The sequence below is a fragment of the Pogoniulus pusillus genome, chromosome 24 (genome assembly GCF_015220805.1).
Source record: "Pogoniulus pusillus isolate bPogPus1 chromosome 24, bPogPus1.pri, whole genome shotgun sequence".
Lineage (NCBI taxonomy): Eukaryota > Metazoa > Chordata > Aves > Piciformes > Lybiidae > Pogoniulus > Pogoniulus pusillus.
In genome coordinates this window covers 11,447,850-11,469,402 of record NC_087287.1, presented here as the reverse complement: position 1 = coordinate 11,469,402, position 21,553 = coordinate 11,447,850, and the positions used below count along the sequence as shown (strand labels likewise).

The 21,553-nt window shown below is 36.6% G+C and overlaps 1 protein-coding gene across 1 annotated transcript in view; it reads left to right on the top strand.

Annotated features, from left to right (window-relative positions):
- OTOG (otogelin) overlaps positions 1 to 21,553 on the top strand; it is a 79,870-nt gene that overhangs the window by 10,224 nt on the left and 48,093 nt on the right. The window contains exons 10-24 of the mRNA XM_064163604.1: positions 491 to 597; positions 1,463 to 1,572; positions 2,377 to 2,502; positions 3,355 to 3,463; positions 4,275 to 4,321; positions 5,134 to 5,279; positions 8,326 to 8,458; positions 9,449 to 9,626; positions 11,345 to 11,469; positions 12,348 to 12,560; positions 13,953 to 14,118; positions 14,638 to 14,712; positions 16,438 to 16,481; positions 17,640 to 17,793; positions 21,015 to 21,122. Coding sequence (XP_064019674.1) covers positions 491 to 597; positions 1,463 to 1,572; positions 2,377 to 2,502; positions 3,355 to 3,463; positions 4,275 to 4,321; positions 5,134 to 5,279; positions 8,326 to 8,458; positions 9,449 to 9,626; positions 11,345 to 11,469; positions 12,348 to 12,560; positions 13,953 to 14,118; positions 14,638 to 14,712; positions 16,438 to 16,481; positions 17,640 to 17,793; positions 21,015 to 21,122 — 1,841 coding nt within the window. The remainder of the gene's footprint in view (positions 1 to 490; positions 598 to 1,462; positions 1,573 to 2,376; positions 2,503 to 3,354; positions 3,464 to 4,274; positions 4,322 to 5,133; positions 5,280 to 8,325; positions 8,459 to 9,448; positions 9,627 to 11,344; positions 11,470 to 12,347; positions 12,561 to 13,952; positions 14,119 to 14,637; positions 14,713 to 16,437; positions 16,482 to 17,639; positions 17,794 to 21,014; positions 21,123 to 21,553) is intronic.

Below are 21,553 nucleotides of genomic sequence, written 5' to 3'. Positions count from 1 at the left end.
GAAAGAAGCAGGCAAACAAAACCAGAATGAGAGCACAGCTACTTTGCCAATGTCTGCAAAATGAATTGTTGTTACTTTTGTCCATCACATTGAAGTAGGTTTTCATTTTAAGAGTTTCCAGATACAACCCTGAAATGAAATGCTGTGAAACTGAAGCTGGTGACAGTCATATTTTATTTCTGTTGCCCTTTTACAGTGCAATTTAGCTGAAATTAAGGCTGTTTCAGAATGGGCTTATCTGCAACATCCCTTTCTTGAGGAAGGGATTTGCTTTGCCACCATTCATATGACCTTGGATAGAAGATTAAATGGTATGATTGTTCTGGTATGGAGAGCAATTACATTGCTAGCCACAGCTTCTAGTTGATGAGAAGAAAGTGATTTCTAGTCGCAGACTTAGATGTCTCTTCTGATTTTCTGTAGTACTCTATTCTGCTTAGGTTTATTACTTAAAACCTTCTCTTCACAACAACTCTCTCATTCATTTCAGATGGCATACACCCTGTGTAATATCCTGTTACATCCTCCATTTGAGCAATGTCATGAATATGTGAGTCCCCTTCCTTTTATGGCAAGCTGCACCAATGATCTTTGCATGTAAGTGAATGCTTGTTGGGTAATTCCAAAGCTATTATAAAAAGCATTGTCCTTCTATGACAGGAATGAATTGTAAATGGTAACAGAACTATGTTTCTTTCTGTGTATCAGGTTTTATCTAACATTAATTATTGTTCCTGTTCTTCATTTGTTCTGGTTTTAGTGCTAGAATTTTGTGTTGTTACTGGTTTTTTGTTTTGTTTTGTTTTTCTTCCTGTAAGGATGACAAAAATCAGACCTAGGTATGTTCATAATTTGTTGGTGTAACTTCCCTTGTGCACAGCATCTGTTTTGGTTAAGTGTGCAGCATCAGTAGTATTTCTAACCTTAATGAAAAGTAATAATGAACAGATTAGTTTGATATCCATAAGCCATATCTTAATGTAATGAAAATAGGAATTTAATTACTATTTGAATTTAAGCTATCATTTCACAACTTGCTAAGCTTCTTTGTCCAAAGATTTTTTTGGCCAGTTAGTTTAACAGGCAGGGCAGGAGAAGGGATTTTCAATTTCTTGTACCATGGTGACTCACTGGTAGAAACCTTACTTCTTGGGAATTTTCTGAAGGATGTTATTCCTTTTGTAAAAATCAAGACACTCATTTAGGTCTTTTTTGTACTGCTGTATCTGTAGCTTTCATGAATTTATTAAGCGAGTGTGAGGTCTCAGATGCACTGACTCATCTTCAAGTGTTGCAGAATGTCTTTTAAGACTTCGAACCTAGCAAACAACATGGTGATTTAGAACATTGCTGAAGTAGATTCAGACAATGTGGTTGTACACAGTGCAGGAGCATTCACGAGACTGTGACTCTATGTTCAAATGTAAATAGAAAATAATATATAAACTATTTTTTGTGTAAGGTCAGCAGTTGATAATGCAACTTGGTGTCGAGCATTAACTGAATATGCCAGAGCATGTGCCCAAGCAGGAAAACCACTTCATGGATGGCGAATGCACTTCCAGCAGTGTGGTATGCAGATGCTTTCATACTTGGTAATACTGCTTAGTAGCTGTCTCTTGAAAAGAGTGCTCTTCATACTTTGACTTTTTTGTCCTTCTTCCTTTTGGAAACTCAAATGAGGGAATAACTTTGGGCTTACTTCAAGGCTATATAAATGTGAAAATTTTCTTTTCTATGTCTGATTTGTACTGAATATATTTAAAGCACTAAGCTTATTAGAATGCTTGTAAGAACCTTCTTACTAAAACATCATAGATTCTTTTAAATAATTAACATTTGTTTTTTCACAGAGCTTCTTTTTCAAACATTGTTGAAGTCTTAGTGTCTTTCTGGTATATTAAATGTCATGAGAGTTTAAAAGAAATGTTAATTAGACGTGCTTAAAGCTTCATCTTAGAAGTCACAGAAAGGAAGTTTAAAAGAGGTCATCTAATTTGTCCACTCATTTGGAACATATCACGAAAACTAATTTTTTACTTATGGGAGAAGATTTCCCCCATATTTCCAGAAATGTTTGTTAATGGATGTTCTACCGCATCCTATGATGATCTGAGTGCCTAAACAACTCTGCTGTTAGAGTCTTTCTGAGTCCCTCTTGGTGTGAGTAAAGATTATTCCTTCACAATGCATCTTTAATGGACAGAGTATGAGTGTACATACATTCTGTTGTGTATTATGGTAGCCATTGTTTCAGTGTTCTAGATAACAGGTACTCATAGAAATGTCAGTGCCTGAAAGAATCATGTTTACCATTTAAGCCCTGAAAGAATAGCACAAAGTCTTTTCATTTCTCTACGTCTTTCTACTTTTTAGTGATTGTGTGTCCTGAACCATTTACCTACAATGAATGCATCAACTGTTGCCCTGTTTCATGTCATCAGCAATCACAGTGCATTGACAGTGAGCTTCCTTGCATTGATGGATGCTACTGTCCAGATGGTAAGTTTTACTTCTCAGATTCATGTTACTTGATTTCATGTATCTTTCAGATAGTTCTCCCTGAAGTTTGCATACTTGCAGTTGAAGGTGTTCACAGGAGCTCTTTATAAATTCAGTGCCCTTTATAGGTACCCCATTCATGTGGCCAGAAAGAGATTTGAATACTCAGATATTTACACTGTCATGTGGTTGTAGCAAGTGATGTATTGTGACCTATAGCCTATCTTTACCCTTATTTTGAAATTATACTTTGATGTCAGGTTTTCCCCTTTACGCTGGCATCTTTTGGATATACAATTCTGTCTATAGAGACAGAGAAAGTTATGCTATGTCTTACACATACCCTGATGGTTTATAAGTACAGTAATTTTTATCAGATGTTTTATGTTTTATGGGCTAGTAAAATGTTTTAGCTTCTGCCTTTTCAATAAATAATTAAAAACAAACAAACAAACAAACCAATCTGTAAAAATCTCCCAACACCATGGTAAAATAAACTAAACTATGACTTTAAAATATAGAGGCAAACATGTGTAAAGATGTCAAGGTTTGGTGTTCATCTGTTTTGTTTTAGTTTGAGATTTTTTGTGTTATTTTTGGTTGGTTGTTTTTTTAATTGTATTGTGAGGGAGAATCATCCACCTCTCAGTATTAAATCCTTATTCATACTCTTATTAGTGTAGTTTAGGGACTTGGCCCAAGTGAAATTTGCTTAGTATGATTCAAATACACACTTGTTCTGCAAAAAATCCTGCAAAACTGTTTAGAGTTTTATTATTGTACAAGACTGTTAGTGCTCCATCAGCCATTTGTACAGATATTTCACTTGTATCTTGTTTTTATTTCTTCTAGGCTTAATTTATGAAAATGAATTGTGTGTCAAACCTATGGACTGTCCTTGTGACTACCATGGAAGCTCTTTTGAAATGGGTTCAGTGGTTAATGAGGAGTGTAATAACTGGTTAGTAATTTTTCATTTTATACTGTGGGATTAATCCTTTCATGGTCATGATATCAATTCTATAAGGCCTGTATTGAATAAAGTTAATGACTCATCATTGGTTCTACATACAAAACCTGTGTTTTGCAATGAAGAGAAGGATAAACCTACTAATGGGTTAAAGATAAAGCTGTTAATGTGGAAGGAAAGCAAATGTCAGATATTGCAGAGGATACGGCAATGTTTAGTATTCTTCACCTTGAACTCTAGGAATCTGGAATTTGAAATCTTAACAGGAGAATTACTTTGATTTTAACTTGTATCAGCTTTTTATTGCTTCCCTTGGACACAAAGACCCTTAATTTTGTTGTGACACTAAGCTATTACTTGGGGAATTTCTAACAAAAATAGTTTGTAGGAAAAGATAATACCTTTTATTGGATCAACTTAGTTGAAGAAAATGGCTGAGCTTACATATGTGCAACTTCTTTTTCACAACAGTTCTGGGGGGTTTTGCATAATTTTAATTGGTTTTAATAATCCTCAATTTTTATAATGATTATCAAGAAGATAAAAAGAAAGAACAATCTTACTGGATGCATGGAAGAAATATTACCTGACCATATCCTTGTGACAAGCTTTTTCCACAGTGTTCAAGTGTTCTAGTGACTGTGAAAACTCTGCATCCTTTTGTGAGACTTACATACCTGGTGCTTGTTTCATAGAGATGGATTCCAGGAACAACAACAGAGGGACAACAATATATATACTATAAAAAACAAACCAAAACAAACAAACAAAGAAAAGATAAACATCTTTCTTTTTATTTCAGCACTTGTATGGGAGGAAAGTGGATTTGTACAAACCTGACATGTCCAGGTATGTGAAAGTCCTGAATACTTCACAGTCTTAATAAATGAATTTTACTTGGGGTAAAATATTGCTGTTAGATCTTACTGCAGTGCTTCACTGTGTAATTTGCATTTTAAATTCTATTTACATATAAATGCATCTATACCCATGAAGGATTAAATATTTAAGGTAATGTTTCTCCTTATACATCATCATCATCATCATCATTTCTCTGGTAGATGGCACTGCCTGGTCATTCTTGTCATTAAGCTAAAACTTCCTTTGCAATCTTCGCTTGACATATATGGCAAAATTATTTTTTCTCCCCACAGTATTGCTGACTAAAGATAGTGTACAACTATCAGTTAATTATTTTCACAACATGCCTGCAGTATGAGGAGTGTTATTCTCACTTCATAGCAAGGCAGCCAAACTACAAAGATTAAGGTCAAAAGGGTTTTCTATTTTAAAGATATCTATGCCCTCATGGTTCTATACCTGACAATGAATTTAAGCACTGGTCTCAAAGTTACCAGTTAACTACAGGAGTGCTTAATGATTCTACAAATCAGGTTTGAAAGTCACATACTCAGAATGTAAGGATTACACATTTCTGCCTCTTTTAGGGGCAAGAATATTTCAGGTGTCCTGACCTGCCATCAGGTAACAAAAGCAAGGATGAGGTTCAGATCTTAACCCTGTTACTAGTAGCTGGTTAGAATGTGAATGTGATTTAATACATTATAATATGTATCAGAATGCATGAACTGTACAGCAGTACAGCTGTTGAGAGGACACTGTCTTTTCTGCAAACTTAAATACGTTGTTATCTTTGTCAGCTGAATGCTCAGTTTCAGGAGACATTCATTTCATGACCTTTGATGGGCGCAAATACACTTTCCAAGCTACTTGCCAGTATATTCTAGCAAAAAGTCGAATATCTGGAGCCTTTACTGTATCCTTGCAAAATGCTCCTTGTGGGCAGGTAAGACTTCAAACTTCTTTGCTATGTTTATATCCTAAAGATTTTTTAATCAAGGATGGGTGGAAAGAATTAAAAAAAAAAGGGGGGGCAGGTTACCTGCCATGTAATATATTAATCAATAGCAACAGTTTTCCTTAAGGATGGAATAGTTGAACAACAGCAGTGCAAAGGAACTATGTACAGAAATTGTCATGTTTGTTTGTGATAAATAGGGAAGATTATGGTAGCATTCTGATTCTGTGTTCACTGAGGTGTTTCAACAGCATATGGTGTATGCTGAGTGCATCTTTGTGAATTTGCAGCCATCACAGAATAAGCCCAATGCTTGAAGGAAGAGTGACCTTTTTCTGTGCCATGAATGTAGATTTCTCTTCCAGATTTGTCCTTGCAGCTGGAAATTCACTTTTGCTTGCACTGATATGGAAAACGTTGGATAGTCTTTGGGACATCTCTCTCAGATTTCAGTATATGTATAAATCAATTATGTTGGTATCCTGTGCAGTTGATTTCAGCCTAGTGTGCATGTGCATATAGGTAGCTGTTACCAAGAGTTCTCCTACTTTTAAATATAAAGTTACTGCTACTATGCATGGAAGTCACAAAATATTTTGGTCTGCTTTATGTCTGAGACCCATTTTCTTTCCTTTGTAGTTGCTTATGTGGATTTCTGACTATATGTGTAAGGCTTGGAACATTGGTATTTCATTCTCATTAAAGTCTTGGTAGGTGGTGTAATTTTGAAGAAGGTTAGACAAGGTAGACTAGGTCTTAAACATATAGAGGTGATGTGAGAAAGTAATGTCCCAGGGAACTTCTTTATCAAAGGAAAGTTGAGGCATGGTTGACTTCTTGCAGAAGCCCACAGTGAGATACTTTTCAGCCTGACCTGTTGAAAAGCGCATCAATGGACAAGAGAGGTTTGGAGCAAGTACTGCTATGGTACGTGCAGGATATATATTATGGGCTTTGTTTTCTTTTGTGCTGCAGAACGCTTTGCTCTGTGCAAACCAGACAAGAATTAGTTGGCTTTTTGAGCATGAGTGAGACTGCAAGGAGCCATGCAGTAGTTCTTTCATCTTCTTCAATTTGCTTGATGTGTCTCTGTGTCCAGGTGGTTTGTAGGTGGAAAAAACAGGTTTTTACTAGGTGTTGGGCTTTGTATTTCATATTGGACTTCATATTTCATGTAGCCTTTAACAAAGCTAGCTTGATCAGCCCTTAATAGACACAGACTTTTACAGAGATTTGAGTGAAGAATTCCAGGCATTAGCAGCCAGGTGGGTGATCAGAGGCTCATGTGGTGTGTTCCGGGGCTATGTGCTGCTGATTTAATTATCCATATAGATATGGTGAGACAGTACTGAGAACAGTTTGTGTTACTACGATGTAAGAATATGAGGCTTCAGAGCAGCTATTCAAGCATCTTACTATCAACTAGCTGGTACCACTTGGCAAAATTGCTGCTTTACAGTTCCCTAGACACTATCCATTATCCTGTTCCCATTTATAAAAATTAATGAATTGAAATGGGAAGCTGAAAGATTTGTACTGCAGAATCTCATATTTCTTGATGGTTCGAGATTTTTGTGCTTATAAAAAAAAAAAAAGGCAACTTATCAGTCCCATCTTATTCAAGCAGATAAAAAAAATGTAGAAATAAAATACCTGGGGAGATTTTAGCTCTCAGAATCACAAAGAATCCAGTCATCCAGAGCCTTAGTGCTGGTGACATAAACAATCATCAAGCAACAAGTTATTTCAAAATGATGTGAAATTTTGTTTAAGCACTTTCTGGAAGGAGAATCAGTCAAGTGATCAGCATGGCTTAACCTTATCTGAGTTTCAGGTGACAACCTCACTGGCTTTGTAGTTTGTATGATGAGAAGGTCTTCTGAGCATAGAATTTTTTTAAGTGTCTAGTGAGAGAAATGGCCATTCCTGTGAAAACACCTGCTGAAAGTTGACAGGGGTGGTGCTATGGAAGAACAGTTCATTGAAACAGAGAATAATTGTCTGGCAGAATTTCTCCTTTAGTTTCAGCATGAAGAAATAATAAAGCTTTTGTCAATATTGTGTAGTAATGTATGTGTGGTATGTTGTTCACTTGGTTCTGGTTTGCAATGTATACTGGCTGCTTTTCTTCTATTTTTAGCTTCTTAAAAGGTCAACAAAGTGGTCTATTTATATCTGCAGTTGCTGAATGATATGCACAAAAGTCCAATTTCTTAGTAAAGTGGCAAGGCAATAAGACAAGGTAGAAGAGGATGACTTCACAATATGGATGTCTGTCTTTACTATCAGTTCAGGAGAGCTGCCTGAGCTGATGAAAGAGCTTCTGTTACTTCACTAATTTGCTATTTTAAAGTTTTACTTTATCATTTTGGCTTTTGGGAAAAGATTACTGGTGGCCTTGTTTAGAGACTGCAAATTCTGAATGTAGAATTCACTCTTTACACACCACTATGTGTACTTGTATGTCCACGGTACTTGAAGGACTGACAGATGATCGGTCCTGTTCTAGTTCAGTGTCTGTCAAAGGCCAGGTGGTAGTGTTTTGATACCCTTGTGGGTCTAGTAACTGTTTTCGATGTGTAGGTCAATATTTGTTCTGTATTAGGCAAGTGTCACTGAAGATCAGCAAGAGTCATGATTCTCATGTCTTGCATGGGAATCATCCACCTTTGAAAGTAATTCAAATTAAAACATGGCTGAAGCAGATAACTTGAATTAAATTCTTGGTATTTATGATGTTGTGAAATTTTCTTGTGAAGCCATGTAGCTTCTCTATGTTGTAAAACTCCACACAAGTCTCAGTACTTTGGAGTTTATCATTTCAGTCAATTAGCTGCTTTAATTTCAACATACATGTGAAATCATTCAAAATACTAAGCTTTTAAATTTCACTGTAAAATGCAGTACACTGTACTAAGAAACAAGATAACTGAAATGGTAATTTCCCAATAATTACTGCTTCAATCACACTCTTATTTAACATTCAACCACTTTAATGTATTTATTTTATATTTTATTTTGCATGTACTTGCAGAATCAGGATGGATCATGTATCCAATCAATCAGCCTTATCCTTAAGCAGGACCCCAAGAGGCAAGTGACTCTGACTCATTCAGGAGATGTTTTGGTATATGACCAATACAAAATTAACCTGCCTTATGCAGATGGTAAGGAATAATATATAAGCATGTAACTCCTATAAAGCATTACTTTAATGGCCTGAGCATCTGTTGTGATACTGCAAATATTGCTGACATACTGAAGTTAACTAGCATGTTGTTAATATCAGCATAATCATTTCACAAGAACTGACCACATCAACTGTTAATGTACTTTTTACACTGATGGTAGGAGCTGTGCAGTGGCTGTGTTGGGCTACTGTCTCTTTATATTAAGGCTGAGTGTGTTCTGTCTCTAACTGAAGCCCAAATGCTATTTCTCACATTTGCAAGGTTGCCCAACTCTTCTCTGAGGAAGAAATTATTTTCTCTGGTTTTTGACTGATTAATTTCTTCTCCCTTTTCTGGAAGTGGTAAATAGATATTGAAGGAGTCCTTTTGCCTCTAACATATAAACTACAGATTTTTAAACACACCCCCCCCCCCCCAAAAAAAAAAAAAGTCTTTTTTATCCCCCTGACTTTTAAAATCTCTCTCTCTGGAAGATGTTACAAAGTATTCTGCAGATGAGTATGTAATTGTGTTCTGTAAGATTCAATGTAAGCTTCAGTGAGAATTTTATATGCAAGTCATTAGTAGATTTGATGTCTGTTGGGCCTTGGCTCTGGGAATTTCCCCCTAAAAATCTTAATACAGGCATCACATTGCAGACCATTCATTCTATACAATCTACTTGTAACACCAGTAATGTTTTTAACATCCAATTTATTTGCTTTTAGTTAACCTTTATGATTTTTTGGGAGTGAACTCTGAATGCATTTTTAAAAGGTGTGGTGACTGTCACAGGCTTCTTCTTTTCTTCAAACTGATTCATTGTAACCTTTCATGAGAAATCAATGGTATGGGGAAATTGGTGCTTGAATTGGAAATGCTTGAAAAACACAGATAAAAGCAGTGAGATGACAAAAAAAAAAAACCCACAAAAGAAATTACAGGTAGATTTCCTTTGCCTTTTAACAATCTGTTTTTACTCCCCAGAGCTATTTGAAATACGGAAACTCTCCTCTGTATTTCTTCAAGTAAAGACACACATTGGATTAGAGATACTGTATGACAGAAAAGGACTGAGGCTTTATCTTCAAGCTGATGGACGGTGGAAAGATGATACTGTGGGCCTTTGTGGAACCTTCAATGGAAATATGGAGGATGATTTTTTGTATGAATAGCGGCAAGATTTCTATTTGCCAGTATATGATTATCTGCAATTAGAGTGATAGATCAAGTGTGTACTGAAGCTGAGTGAATAGTTTCCAAGAATTCTTTATTTTGAAGTTTTGTGTTAGTAAGACAGCTTTTAGTTTGCCAACAAAAAGTAGGTAAATTCGAGTACAGGATATCAAGCCATGCTTTGTTTAAAATACTGTAATATAAAAATACAGTGAAATATGACTCATAACTGCTAGTTTATCTGAAAAGTTTTGTCCAAAGTTTGGAGAGGCAAATTTAAGAGACCCTGTGCTTCCCTTCAAGCCTCTTTATCTCTCTCCTAGTCCTGTCTTCTGCTGCAAATTCTCATCTGCTCATTCTGACAGAACCTACATTGTTTAGTGTTTGCAACAGGAGTTGGCTGTTGCTTGAGCTTTGCTTTGTTGTGATGCAGTGAAAGGTGATCAAAACTGTCTGTACACCACAGTCCAGATCATTATAATTCTTGTCCAGCTTCTTTATTATCTAAAGGAGGTATGCTGTGAAGAAAATCAGCACTCTAATGGAAGTGGAGAACGTGATTTTAGAGCACAATAAAATATTTCTTTGACCGAGGGAAAAAAAACTTAGGAGAATTAATTTTTCTCAAACCAATTGTAACAGTTGGGAGTCAAAACTAATAGAAAAATGGGAAAACTTTTCATAGTAATTCCCGTTAAAAACACAGAAATACTCTGCTGGATTTTTGATCATTTTTTATCTTAAAGATTATAAACTATTAATATTGCTTATAATGAGACTAAGAAATATACAGAGACGATCTCAATGAAGAGTTTATTTATGTAAAGCTATTTTCTTTCTGTTTGAAGCAAGAAAGTTTTGTGTGTTTATGATGACCTGTTCTCAAATAAGTGAAAAATAGTTGATATTTGTGAAAAAAGCCTTTAAACTACAAGAACTTAAACTGTGCTGAAAGATGACAAACTGTAACATGCAACTATATTTACATGTACATAAAACACCAGATCCACACCTGATTTGAGAGACTTGTCATGGGCAGTGGTGTCTTTTACAGCAGCTCTACTCCCAGCTACTTCATTAGAAGTAATACCACTGGTTGTATGCCAGGTGCAATCATTTCTCTACAGTGCAACATCCAATATTTAAATGCTTGGTTTTGACCATTCTGAATATAGAATATTTAAACAACTTGGTTATCTTCATCAAAGTCTTCCTTGCTTTCAACTTCTATCTGAGCCTCATGAGTCTCTGTCCAAGTACTTTTGTAGCTATGCCTCTGGACTCTTGGATTTCTGTTCCTTCCTTTTTCGTGCAGTCACTTGAGAGCCTGGGAAGCCATCTATCTAGGGATGGGCAGGAAATTATAGGCATCAGAGAGATAAAAATGGATCAGATATTACTGAGGAGGCAAAATTCTGAGTTAGGTAGTACAGACTTTCAAGACCATGATGTTCCCTTCTCATTTGTGAAAATGTAATTTGCCTTTTCTTATGGAATATGTAATGGCTCTAGAGCAGATCTTCTCTTTCTTTTCTGGGCTTTTGCCTGGAAATAAATAGTTGAGCCCTGAAACTTAAGCTGATAGTTCTTCAGAGGAGAGTGCCTGAGAACATGGACCAGTGGAAGCTTTGCTGAAGAGGGTGGTAGAACTGAGATCACTTTGTAAATTGAATATATCTTTTGTGACTGACTTTTGTTTTGTTAAAGATCTCCAGGTGGAGTAACTGAAAGCACTCCAGAGCTGTTTGGAAACACATGGAAAACCTCATCAACATGTGTTCTTGTGCATGATAGTTCACAAATGGATCCTTGTGATGTTCATCTGCAGGCAGGTGGGCAGTGAAGGTCAATTGGTACTGACAAATGCATTTCTGCTTATTAGATTTTGTGCCAGTTTTCCTAGTTAGATCAGATAAAGTAATAACCAGTCCTACCCACTAAAAATATTACAGCTTCCTGCTGCAACATCATCCTGTCTTCTGAGTATCTATACAATGTGCGGCACTAAGAAGGTGCACTCTAAGTAATGGGCTTAGACAAGAATGTAGGAGAATGTGGCCTGTATGGGAAGTAAAATTCTGCAAAAGGAATTTTGAAGTCCTAGTTGAATGCATCTCTCTTGCACTGTGAAAATAGAAAATTGTCTCTGAATGTGCTAATCTATTGCACAGTTATTTAATGCATCAGAATTGAGTGCTGTGTTTTAAGGTTTCTTATGTAACTATTTGATACTGCTTTTACTTTCCTGTGCAATAGTGCTACCCAAGCTAGCAGCAATGAGTGTGACTGTAGCTTTATGCAACCCTAACACTGGATAACAACAGATTATTGTTTAAAATGCTTACCTCTTGAATGTAGCTACTAGGAATGACTTAAACTAAAGAGAGGTGTAATCCTGCGTGTTTGCAAAAGACACACTGTAGTGTGTAGCATCTGTTGCCCAACCCACATCCATGAATCAGTTTAAATACACATGTAGGCTGTCTGCATATTGTAAAGTTCTCCAAATACCTTACTACCATTCCCAGAACAGGTTGGAAACAATGAGTAGCTAACTTGTTTTCTGTCCTTCCATATGTTTATACAGATATGAAAGCAAGATATGGCAATAGTATGTAACCATGGTCAATTGCATAGTATAGAAGATTACTTTATTTCATTTTTTTAAAACTCCCTTACTGAAATGGGGTTTAATCTGTTGTTTGTATAGCCCCTTATGCAGCAGAAGCTTGTAGCATCCTTACAAAAGAACTTTTTGCTCCATGCTACCCCTATTTGAGTCCTGTTGCCTATTTTGAGCAGTGCAGAAGAGACACTTGCAAATGTGGACAGACTTGTTTTTGCTCTGCTCTGGCCCATTATGCTCATCATTGCCGAAGATTTGGAGTCATAATAGATTTCAGAGAAGGTGTCCCAGACTGTGGTGAGTTGCCTCTCAGTTCTAATCTTTAATTAATGTTTGAGGACTTTAGAATGACAATTAGAAAATAAAATCATCTTTAAAATGAGAAGAGGATTAATTCTAGCATGATCTTTAGTATAAAAGGCAAGGTTCTTTGTCCAGATAGAATGACTACAAAGCCTTTTAGAGAGCTGCTCCTGATTGTTTGCTTTCTTTAGTTCTTTTGACTTAAGAAACAATGCAAAGTTGGTAGGTCTTTTTGTTTGGTGGTTTTTTTTTAAGTAGTTGAAGGGTTTCAAATGTATACAGAATTAAAAATATGTCTTTGCCTCATATGTGGCTTTGAATATCTCATACTCATGCTGATATTATTCATGAGATGTGTAAATAGATTTGTTCTGTTCCTCATAGACTCTAAGTTTACCTGATTCTTTAAATGAATGATAAGAAAAATGGTGACTTATTTAGGAGTTTTACGTGGGTTATTGCCACCTTCTGATGTCTGAAAATCTTTTAGCTTATTGTTTTGCAACCACTGACACTGAAATATGTAGACTGCTAAAATAAGTTTTGAGCATTGGTATTGCTGACATTTAACTTAAAACTAATGGAAGAATATAGATAGGGAAATCCAAAGGTGATATCTGTGTAATCTTCTTTATATCGCCTCACAAGGAGAGGAGTGAGATAGTAGTATCAAATTCTTTAGTTTACAGGAACTTTTAATAGTATAAAAGATGTTGATAGAATACTTAATGCTCATGTGTACATTTAATTAAAAAAATATAGAATTTGAAACCCTATGAAACAACTCTAAATTGTCACTGCTGATGTAGGTCTGGCCCTATAAACATTTAACATCTGTGCCAGGGGAGGCTTGCTTGCATAAATCACTTCATTTTGCTTTTTTAAGAAGCAAGAACAGTTTGGTACAATATAGTAAGTCATGCTTGTTGGTTTAAAGTATATACCTTTTTCTTATTTTAAGAATTACAGATTTTTAAAAGGTTTTTTATTATTATTATAGATGTACACAGGATAAATTAAGATGCTATTGTGCAGCATCTGCAAAGTACACGCATTTTGGTTACTGATTCTAATGCTTTCTTTAAGATGCAGCCCATTTCTCAAAGCCCATGCACAAGAGCCAAGTGTTCCCAGTTAGAGGGAGAAAAAAGCTTCAACTGTTCACTTTCCTCAGTGTAAAGCTGGATTAACTGCACAGACTTCATTGTACGCCTTATTACTGCAGATTTACAGCTGTGTAGTTTACACAGCATAGTGCCAAGATAGTAATTTTAGTGGAATTTAGTGTGATTTGGAATGAAAGAATAGAGATGCTTATCAGAAAACTGTTGGGAGGTACTTGAGTCTCTTGCACTGTAATTTGAGAGATGTGTTTCATTTGGACAGCTCTTTCATGTGAAGATACAAAGGAGTACAGTACTTGTGTATCTACCTGTGGCAGAACCTGCCAAGCACTGTCTGTGCCAGAGACATGCAGTGGTGATTGTGTTGAAGGCTGTGCTTGTCCCTCTGGAACATATTTGAATTCCAAGACTGAACAATGTGTACAGAGGTGGGTAAAGATGCAGCTGCAGCCACACTCACTATTTTAGACCACTGTGATTCCAAGTCAGAGAGCTATAAACATGTAGGTATTACTTATCTGTAAACTCGGTGGGATCTTGGAACTGTACAGAATCTGCATGTTGATCAAAAATAGCTCTTTTATAACACCAATGCTCACCCAACATTGGCAAAGCTAGGTGTTTCATGTTCTCTGGTGTTTGGCATATGAGAGGTACAGAAAGTGTCCATTGTTGTGTAGGACTCCTGCTTTGTTACTGATTTGTTTTGGAACACGCTCAAGTTATGTGGCAGTATGTATTGGCAGGTACTGAGATCAATTTCATGTACTTAAAAACAAAAGAAAAAAACAAGCCCACAAAATCCAGTCCTCCCACACAATCTCTCCACAACAAACCTACACCAAAATGAACAAAGGAACCAGCTGAACATTGGACAATGCTTAAATAAATGGGAATATTATTCTTCCTTCAGTTTGAGTTAATAATGTTTTCTTCCTCTACTCCAGAAGTGAATGCCCCTGTTATTTTCAAGGAATTGACTATCCCCCTGGAGAAAATGTTATGACATCTTTGGGCAAATGGTAAGACACACAGCTGTTTTTTCTCCACAGTAAATAGCATCTCTTTAAGGGCTTTCTCAAATAATTCTGATGTGGGGATCTCTAGAAAATCCCAGACATTTCCTTACTATCCATTCCAGACAGCACTGGCAGTCATAGGCAAGGGCTTCTCCATGTATACTCTTTCATTTGTTTCCTTTCACTCTCCTCCTCAAGGGTCTAGTTTAGCTATTTACACTAAGCACTGAGGTGGCTGGCTGGAATCCATGTGAGCATTCATAAATGCTTTGGGCTATATACACAGCCCCAGGCATAACAGCGGAGTGGGTGTAGGACACATAGATTTTGATTCTGAAGCTGTTGGCTGGCAGTAGGCATACTAGAGTTCATGGGCTGTTTCTCTTGTGGATAGAGCCTGAAATGAAGCCAGTGCTACTACATTTTTCCCTGATAATGAGTTGCTACCAGATCTGCTACCACTTTATGAAAGCACTGAGCTATTTTTGCTGGAACTTGATAGTGATAGACAGCATTAAATTGGTTAGTGCTTCCCTGTGTGCAATATATAGTTAGGGTTAAGTTCTATGCAGTTTGCTTATTTCTTTACTGAACCATGTTATCAAGAGGGAAAATGTTGTATCTCCTACTGTCCTACTGTCTGTGTAGCATTTTGCATATCTGAATTGATGTACACATTAAAATCTTTGTGATACATTAACAATATTTATTTTGAATCTTGATTAGCATAGAGTTGTTTGATTTGTTGGGTTTTGTTTTGGAGGAGGAGGTGGTGGTTGTTTAGTTTTTATGTTCTGTTTATGAATGGTAGTTCCAGTTCTGCTAATAGTCACAGTAGGTTTCTATTACAGATTCCTATTGTATTGCTGAAGCAAAATTAGTCTGAGGCATGAGGAGTGTAAAAATTAGTGACTGTACTACTAGTTCCTTCTTGTGAATGAGGAGCGCTGAAATAATAAAAGTGTTCATTTTATTATAAATGAGACAGGAATTAATTATTTTGAGGTGTTATCAGATGGATAGTTTGTTTATAATCCACTTTAGGAGTGGCTGAGAGAAGGCTGCTATCAATCTGCTGTGTTTTTCTTGGGCAAAAGTCAAGTTCAGTCAAAAAAATGGTTGCGGTCACAACATCTTGTGGCTGTATTATATTCAGCACTAGGGGTTTACCTTCTGTTGTAGCATAATAGTGTTTATAACTGTTGATCTCAGCGAGATCCTCATATAAATTAATAGCTTGCCTTCCCAGCAGGGTTCTGAGCTGATGGTCAGACAAATGAAGCATTTATAACAGTCTTAAGAATGTTTGTGTGAGAGTCCGTACACGGAGCTTGATGCAATTCACACACATGTGGTTAGAGTTTTACTTTGCTTTTGTTGCTACTGCTTCTTGCATTTTTGTTTTAGATAATGATGATTCTGGTATGTACAGGATTTGGTTTATTTTTACTGCAGTGATATCTTTGGAATCAGTATAGTGGTGTATTTCCGTATGTATTTTTATGTCAGCCCAGGCATTTGAACTCATAGTGGCATGCAGAAAACTGTGATGTGTAGTTAATGTTCTTTATGTGTTAAGGCAACACACACCTTATGCACAGTTTTATATGTTCAATGCAGACATTCATACAACTGATTTGTATTGATTCATACAGTATACTTCACTATTAAACAGTAAACTTAGACCTTCCAGACTCTCATTACATCTGCTATGTATTTTTATTGCAGCCATTGTAGGGATGGAGTAATGAATTGTGATAACAACATAATAGGTGAGTGAAGAGTCAGGGTGGGGGGATGTTACTTGAGTTCTAATGAATAAATATACTCTAGTCTTCGTGGAATCTGTAGTGAAGATTGTGTAATACATACAAATAACTTGCAGAAGGGGATCCATTGTTTAGGAATTATGCATTTGTGTGATTGAAAGCAAGGCTGATGCAGAGGAGTAACATATACTGTTAAGTCTGAACAAGTCTTTTCCCCCAGTGCTTTAAAAAAGGTCTTTTTTTCTTAGCTTGCTAATGTAAACAACCTTAGCTACATGACAAACAGCATAACTTCAGTAGGACAAGGAAAGGTTAGCTTTGCCCCACAAAGCACTGGTTGTAGGAACTGAACATTGGCACAGTTTTTTCCATTTTTTTCTTTCCCTCCACAAAAGCTGAGTAACTGAAATATGAAGAAATAGTTCTCTTTTTCTGTTCATAGTTAAATTAAATCTCACAAGTGCTTTTTAAATTGCAGTATGTTTTTATTTTATGTCATTAGGTACTATGAACTATAATCTGCTTCTTTTGCTTCAATTAGAGACTTTTATTTAAAATGTCAGTTCTAGAATTGCCAACTCCCTGGCCTTTAGCAGAAATCTGTTCCCCATGTACTGATTTGACAGAAGCTCTCACTCTAATAAATAAATTTAAAAAGCAAACAAAGAAAACAAAACTAAGTGAAACAAACCCCACAAACCCCAAACAAACCAGACAGGATCCAAACAAACCCACTTGAAACACTGCCAACACTTCGAACCTTTCTGTGACAGGTTTACAGTACTCTTAGCACAACCCAAAGGCAAGTGCCATGGAGTTGTTTTGGTAGTGTGTGGCTCCAGCATGGAATATTCCAGTCAGCTTTCAGACTTTTTTTCCCCCTTCTGTAGATTTCGGTTTCTGTGCTGATAGCATTTTGCTTTTCTGTGTTGGAGGGCTGACTCTTGCCTGTTTAGATAGTCGTGTCAAATACTGAAGGAATCATTTCAGTGTTCTATATAAGATTGATAGGGGTTCTCTGAAGCTAGCTGTGCTCAGTCAATTGGATGTTATTGGAAGCTACACTTCTATGTTGCATGTTGTTAGACTATTGCATATCTTTATGGAATACAAAATTTCAGGTGTTAAGTTCAATGTGCTTATGAAAATTGTTTTCCTCAGCACACAGCTGCCCAGCTGGACAGATTTATATTAACTGCAGTAATCCCATAGTTGATCCAGAACTCAGCAGAGAGCGAACTTGTGAAAATCAGCTACTAAACGTCACTTTCCCAGCACAACTTCCTTGTGTTTCAGGCTGTGTCTGCCCACCTGGGTAAGTACAGACAGGTTTTCATCTTTTGGAGCACAAACATACTCATTAGCAGTTATAGAATCATAGAATCATAGAATCAACCAGGTTGGAAGAGACCTCCAAGATCATCCAGTCCAACCTAGCACCCAGCCCTATCCAATCAACTAGACCATGGCACTAAGTGCCTCATCCAGGCTTTTCTTGAAGACCCCCAGGGATGGTGACTCCACCACCTCCCTGGGCAGCCCATTCCAATGGGAAATCACTCTCTCTGTGAAGAACTTCTTCCTAATATCCAGCCTATACCTACCCTGGCACAACTTGAGACTGTGTCCCCTTGTTCTATTGCTGGTTACCTGGGAGAAGAGGCCACCCCCCCACCTGGCTACAATGCCCTTTCAGGTAGTTGTAGACAGTAATAAGATCACCCCTGAGCCTCCTCTTCTCCAGGCTGCTGAAGGCATACCACATTTCTACTTGGCGCAAGGTGAGGTGTCAAAGTGTGAGCATCCACCTTGTGAAGGCTTATGACATATTGATGTGGGCTGTTAGAGGTGTAAGAAGTGATAAACCAAGAGCCAGGTTCAGACAAAGGCCTAATGTCTCACAATTATCAAAACAATGTAACAGAAATATAGGAAGGGTGTTGAAATTATTTGATCCCATCCCTGTACTACAGGAGAATTGTTTACCTAGGTAAATTTTCCCCCTGATTTGACCTCTTATTTGAAAATTTCATTGAGAGGCTTGTTTCTTAATGCTTAGAGATGATTTTCAGTATTGTCTGCAAATCACAGGGTTTTATGCTGAAAATGCATCTGTATCATTTTTCATTACTTACTGCTTTCATAAGAGCTAGGAGAAGATAGAAAACTGAAAGCTGTAGTATATTATAATTGTAATGAAGTTTTGTAACTGAGAAACCCTGGTTTTCCTTCAAAAAATTCTAAGTAATCACCCTATCTCTGAAGTGGTGCACTGTATCAAATAACAGATAAGGAGCTTAGACACATTCCTAGACGATTTTCTTAAAGTCATCACTTTCTAATTCACAGAAAGAAAACAATGAGTTTTGTTGTCTTAAACGTGTCTATGGACAAACAAATCTAATAATAGCTTAAGAATGCAATTAATTTTCAAGTATTTTTAGAAAAGTAACTTTTATTAGAAGTAATTACATCAAATGCTTCATGTGTTAAAATATATCTCAGATGATCAATTGCTGTTCTTTTGGCAATTTGCTTTAGTGTGATTCTTCAAATGACCTACAGCTCTTCAATTTAAGAAGCAAAGCTCAGAATTTGCTATTATTAGCATAAAAATAAAAATGGTGGTCTATTCATTCCTCTCTATGTATGGCTCTGCTATATATTTTTCATGTTTTTCTTTTTCTTGTTTGGACAGAATTTTGTTCTGAAAGATTTACTGTTTTCCAGATAAAAAAGGATTTATAGCCCCTTGGTGACACCATCACAGCTATGCTCTCTGCGATTCTGTTAGAGACTGTGTCAGTGTTCTTATATTTGAGTGCTTCAAGAACTCAGATTTATGAACATTTGGGGTTTATGTTGATTTTTTTGTTATGCCTTACATGATTTTTAGCACTGAATTCTACCTGTAGTATACATGAAGAAAACGGTACTGTTTGGCCGTATGAGGTACAGGTGAGGTGACATAGAAAGTTATCAGCCATCACACAAACAGAGTTATAGATAGTCCAGGGACTTCTTACTCATGAGACAGGCTGCTTGAGGACAGCCCTGTTTGCCAATTCTTTATGCAGCTGTGGGAGCTGCAGGTGGTCTCCTGAGATGAACCCCAACTTGTTAGCCCTGATAGGACCTTGAGCAGCATGGGAGAAGCCTCTACTTCAACCCTTTTATTCTTTTTCCCTTCTGGTCTTTAACCCCTGCCCTCCTGTGTTCTTTCACTACAGCAGAAACTTAAACCATTGTGATGAGGGAGGAGGAGGGAAGTGCTAATATATGTCTTCTAACCCATTCACTTTCAGTCAGTTTAATTCACCTTGTTGTTGTCCAGGGAAGGGCAAAGAGCTGTGTGTTAGACAGCTAGGTCTGGTGGAGGCTGTGCAAGTAACTTTTTTTGTGTTCTGGTCTGGATTTGTGGACAAAAGCACAGAAGGTTTTGTTGACTCACAGGAGACATGTTGCTTCCAGTGGTGCTTTTACCAAGATCATTTAATTATTTGTGTGTATGTGAACAAATAAAGTTATAGACAGTGATGAGATAGTGGTGAAGATGACTTTATCAGGCTGAAGTGTGATAGCTGTCATTGTATCTTTGCAGTTAATTGTAGGTTGGACTGTGAATGTAGGCATCAAGAAAAATGTCTGATAGTTCAAAGGAGAGCTATGCAAGGCCTCTCTGTAGAGTATTTGTGATGAATTCTTAGATCATTGAAATCTATCCATTTGCTTGGCTTCACAAGAGAGAAAGCTGTTATCACTTGGCTTAACCGGGGTAATACTGTGAAGAAAAACCTGCATTTTCTGTTACCTTGTCAAGGTGGTACTCTTAGTATCTGAATGTGCCCTGTTCAATTCTCAGCAGTGGGAATTTCAGTCTCACAGTTTATTGTCTTCAAGTGACATAATACTTGAAGTAAGTGTGGATTACAAAGAACACTTCACATACCCTGGGGGAAAATTACAGTTTTGAAGTTTGATGAAGGAGGGAGCTTTATAATGTCTACATATTCCAGTGTAGAAGAGCTACAGAGTTGTAGATTTCCATCTGATAGATAACAAGCTGAAAAAGAGTCTAAGTCACAGTATGTGCCACAAACATTTACTTTAAAATGTAGGCTGTTTGTTTTATTTAGTCTTGCCAGACAGGAACTCCTCTATTCTTTATTAATGAATTTTTTTCTCAGAATTAAAAAAAAAGTCTTAATCTGGGTGTTGTGATTATAAAGCATCACTTCTGCATCTCTTGGAAGATTTCTTGCTCTAGTTAAATAAAAGTTAATTGACAGAGTTACAATAAATGTAGTGAGATCTTTGTTTCCCTGACCTCAAAATTTGTATGATAATAATTAAGCCTTCACAGGTTTAGTGACTGAAGGGCTAGTGCCCAAAGTGTAAGCTGCTGGTTTTCAGTAATTATAATTTAATAATTTAAAAGTTCAGGAAGACGTTTTTGTATCTAGATAGCAGATGTACTTCTGCTGAATGTCTGTTTCTTGTTCTTTTTTTTTGTTTGTTTTGTTTTTTTTTTGGTAGCCTTGTTAAACACGGGGATCTGTGCTTGGATGCAGATGAATGTCCATGTTCATGGAAAGGAAAGGAATACTTTCCAGGTGACAAAGTAATTTCTTCCTGTTATACATGGTAAGCAAAGATCTGTTTAGGTGATTATTTTATTTTAGTTGTGTATTTGTGGATTCATTATTCTTTTATATTTCTTAATCATGAGACTCTGGTCAATAATTTACCCTAACTCTGTGTTTACATTCATTTGAAGAGCTATTAAAATGCCTTTTTTAAAGTTTTATTGTTTCAGGGAGCTTTTATATAATAAAATTAGGGGTATTGGGAATTTTTATTAAAAAGATTGATTTAGAGAAATGGGAGTTTTTATTATCACAGTTATTTAAATTAATATTCCTTGGCCAGTGTTCCTGAAGTGCAGGTGAAATGCCGCAAATACTGCATCTGAGTGACAGTAGTTAAAGTTTTATACTTACTCATTTTTGCATTTAGTGTTTCATCTGAGCAGTCTAGAGATCAAAAATGTAGCCCTGTGCTCATAAGCACACATC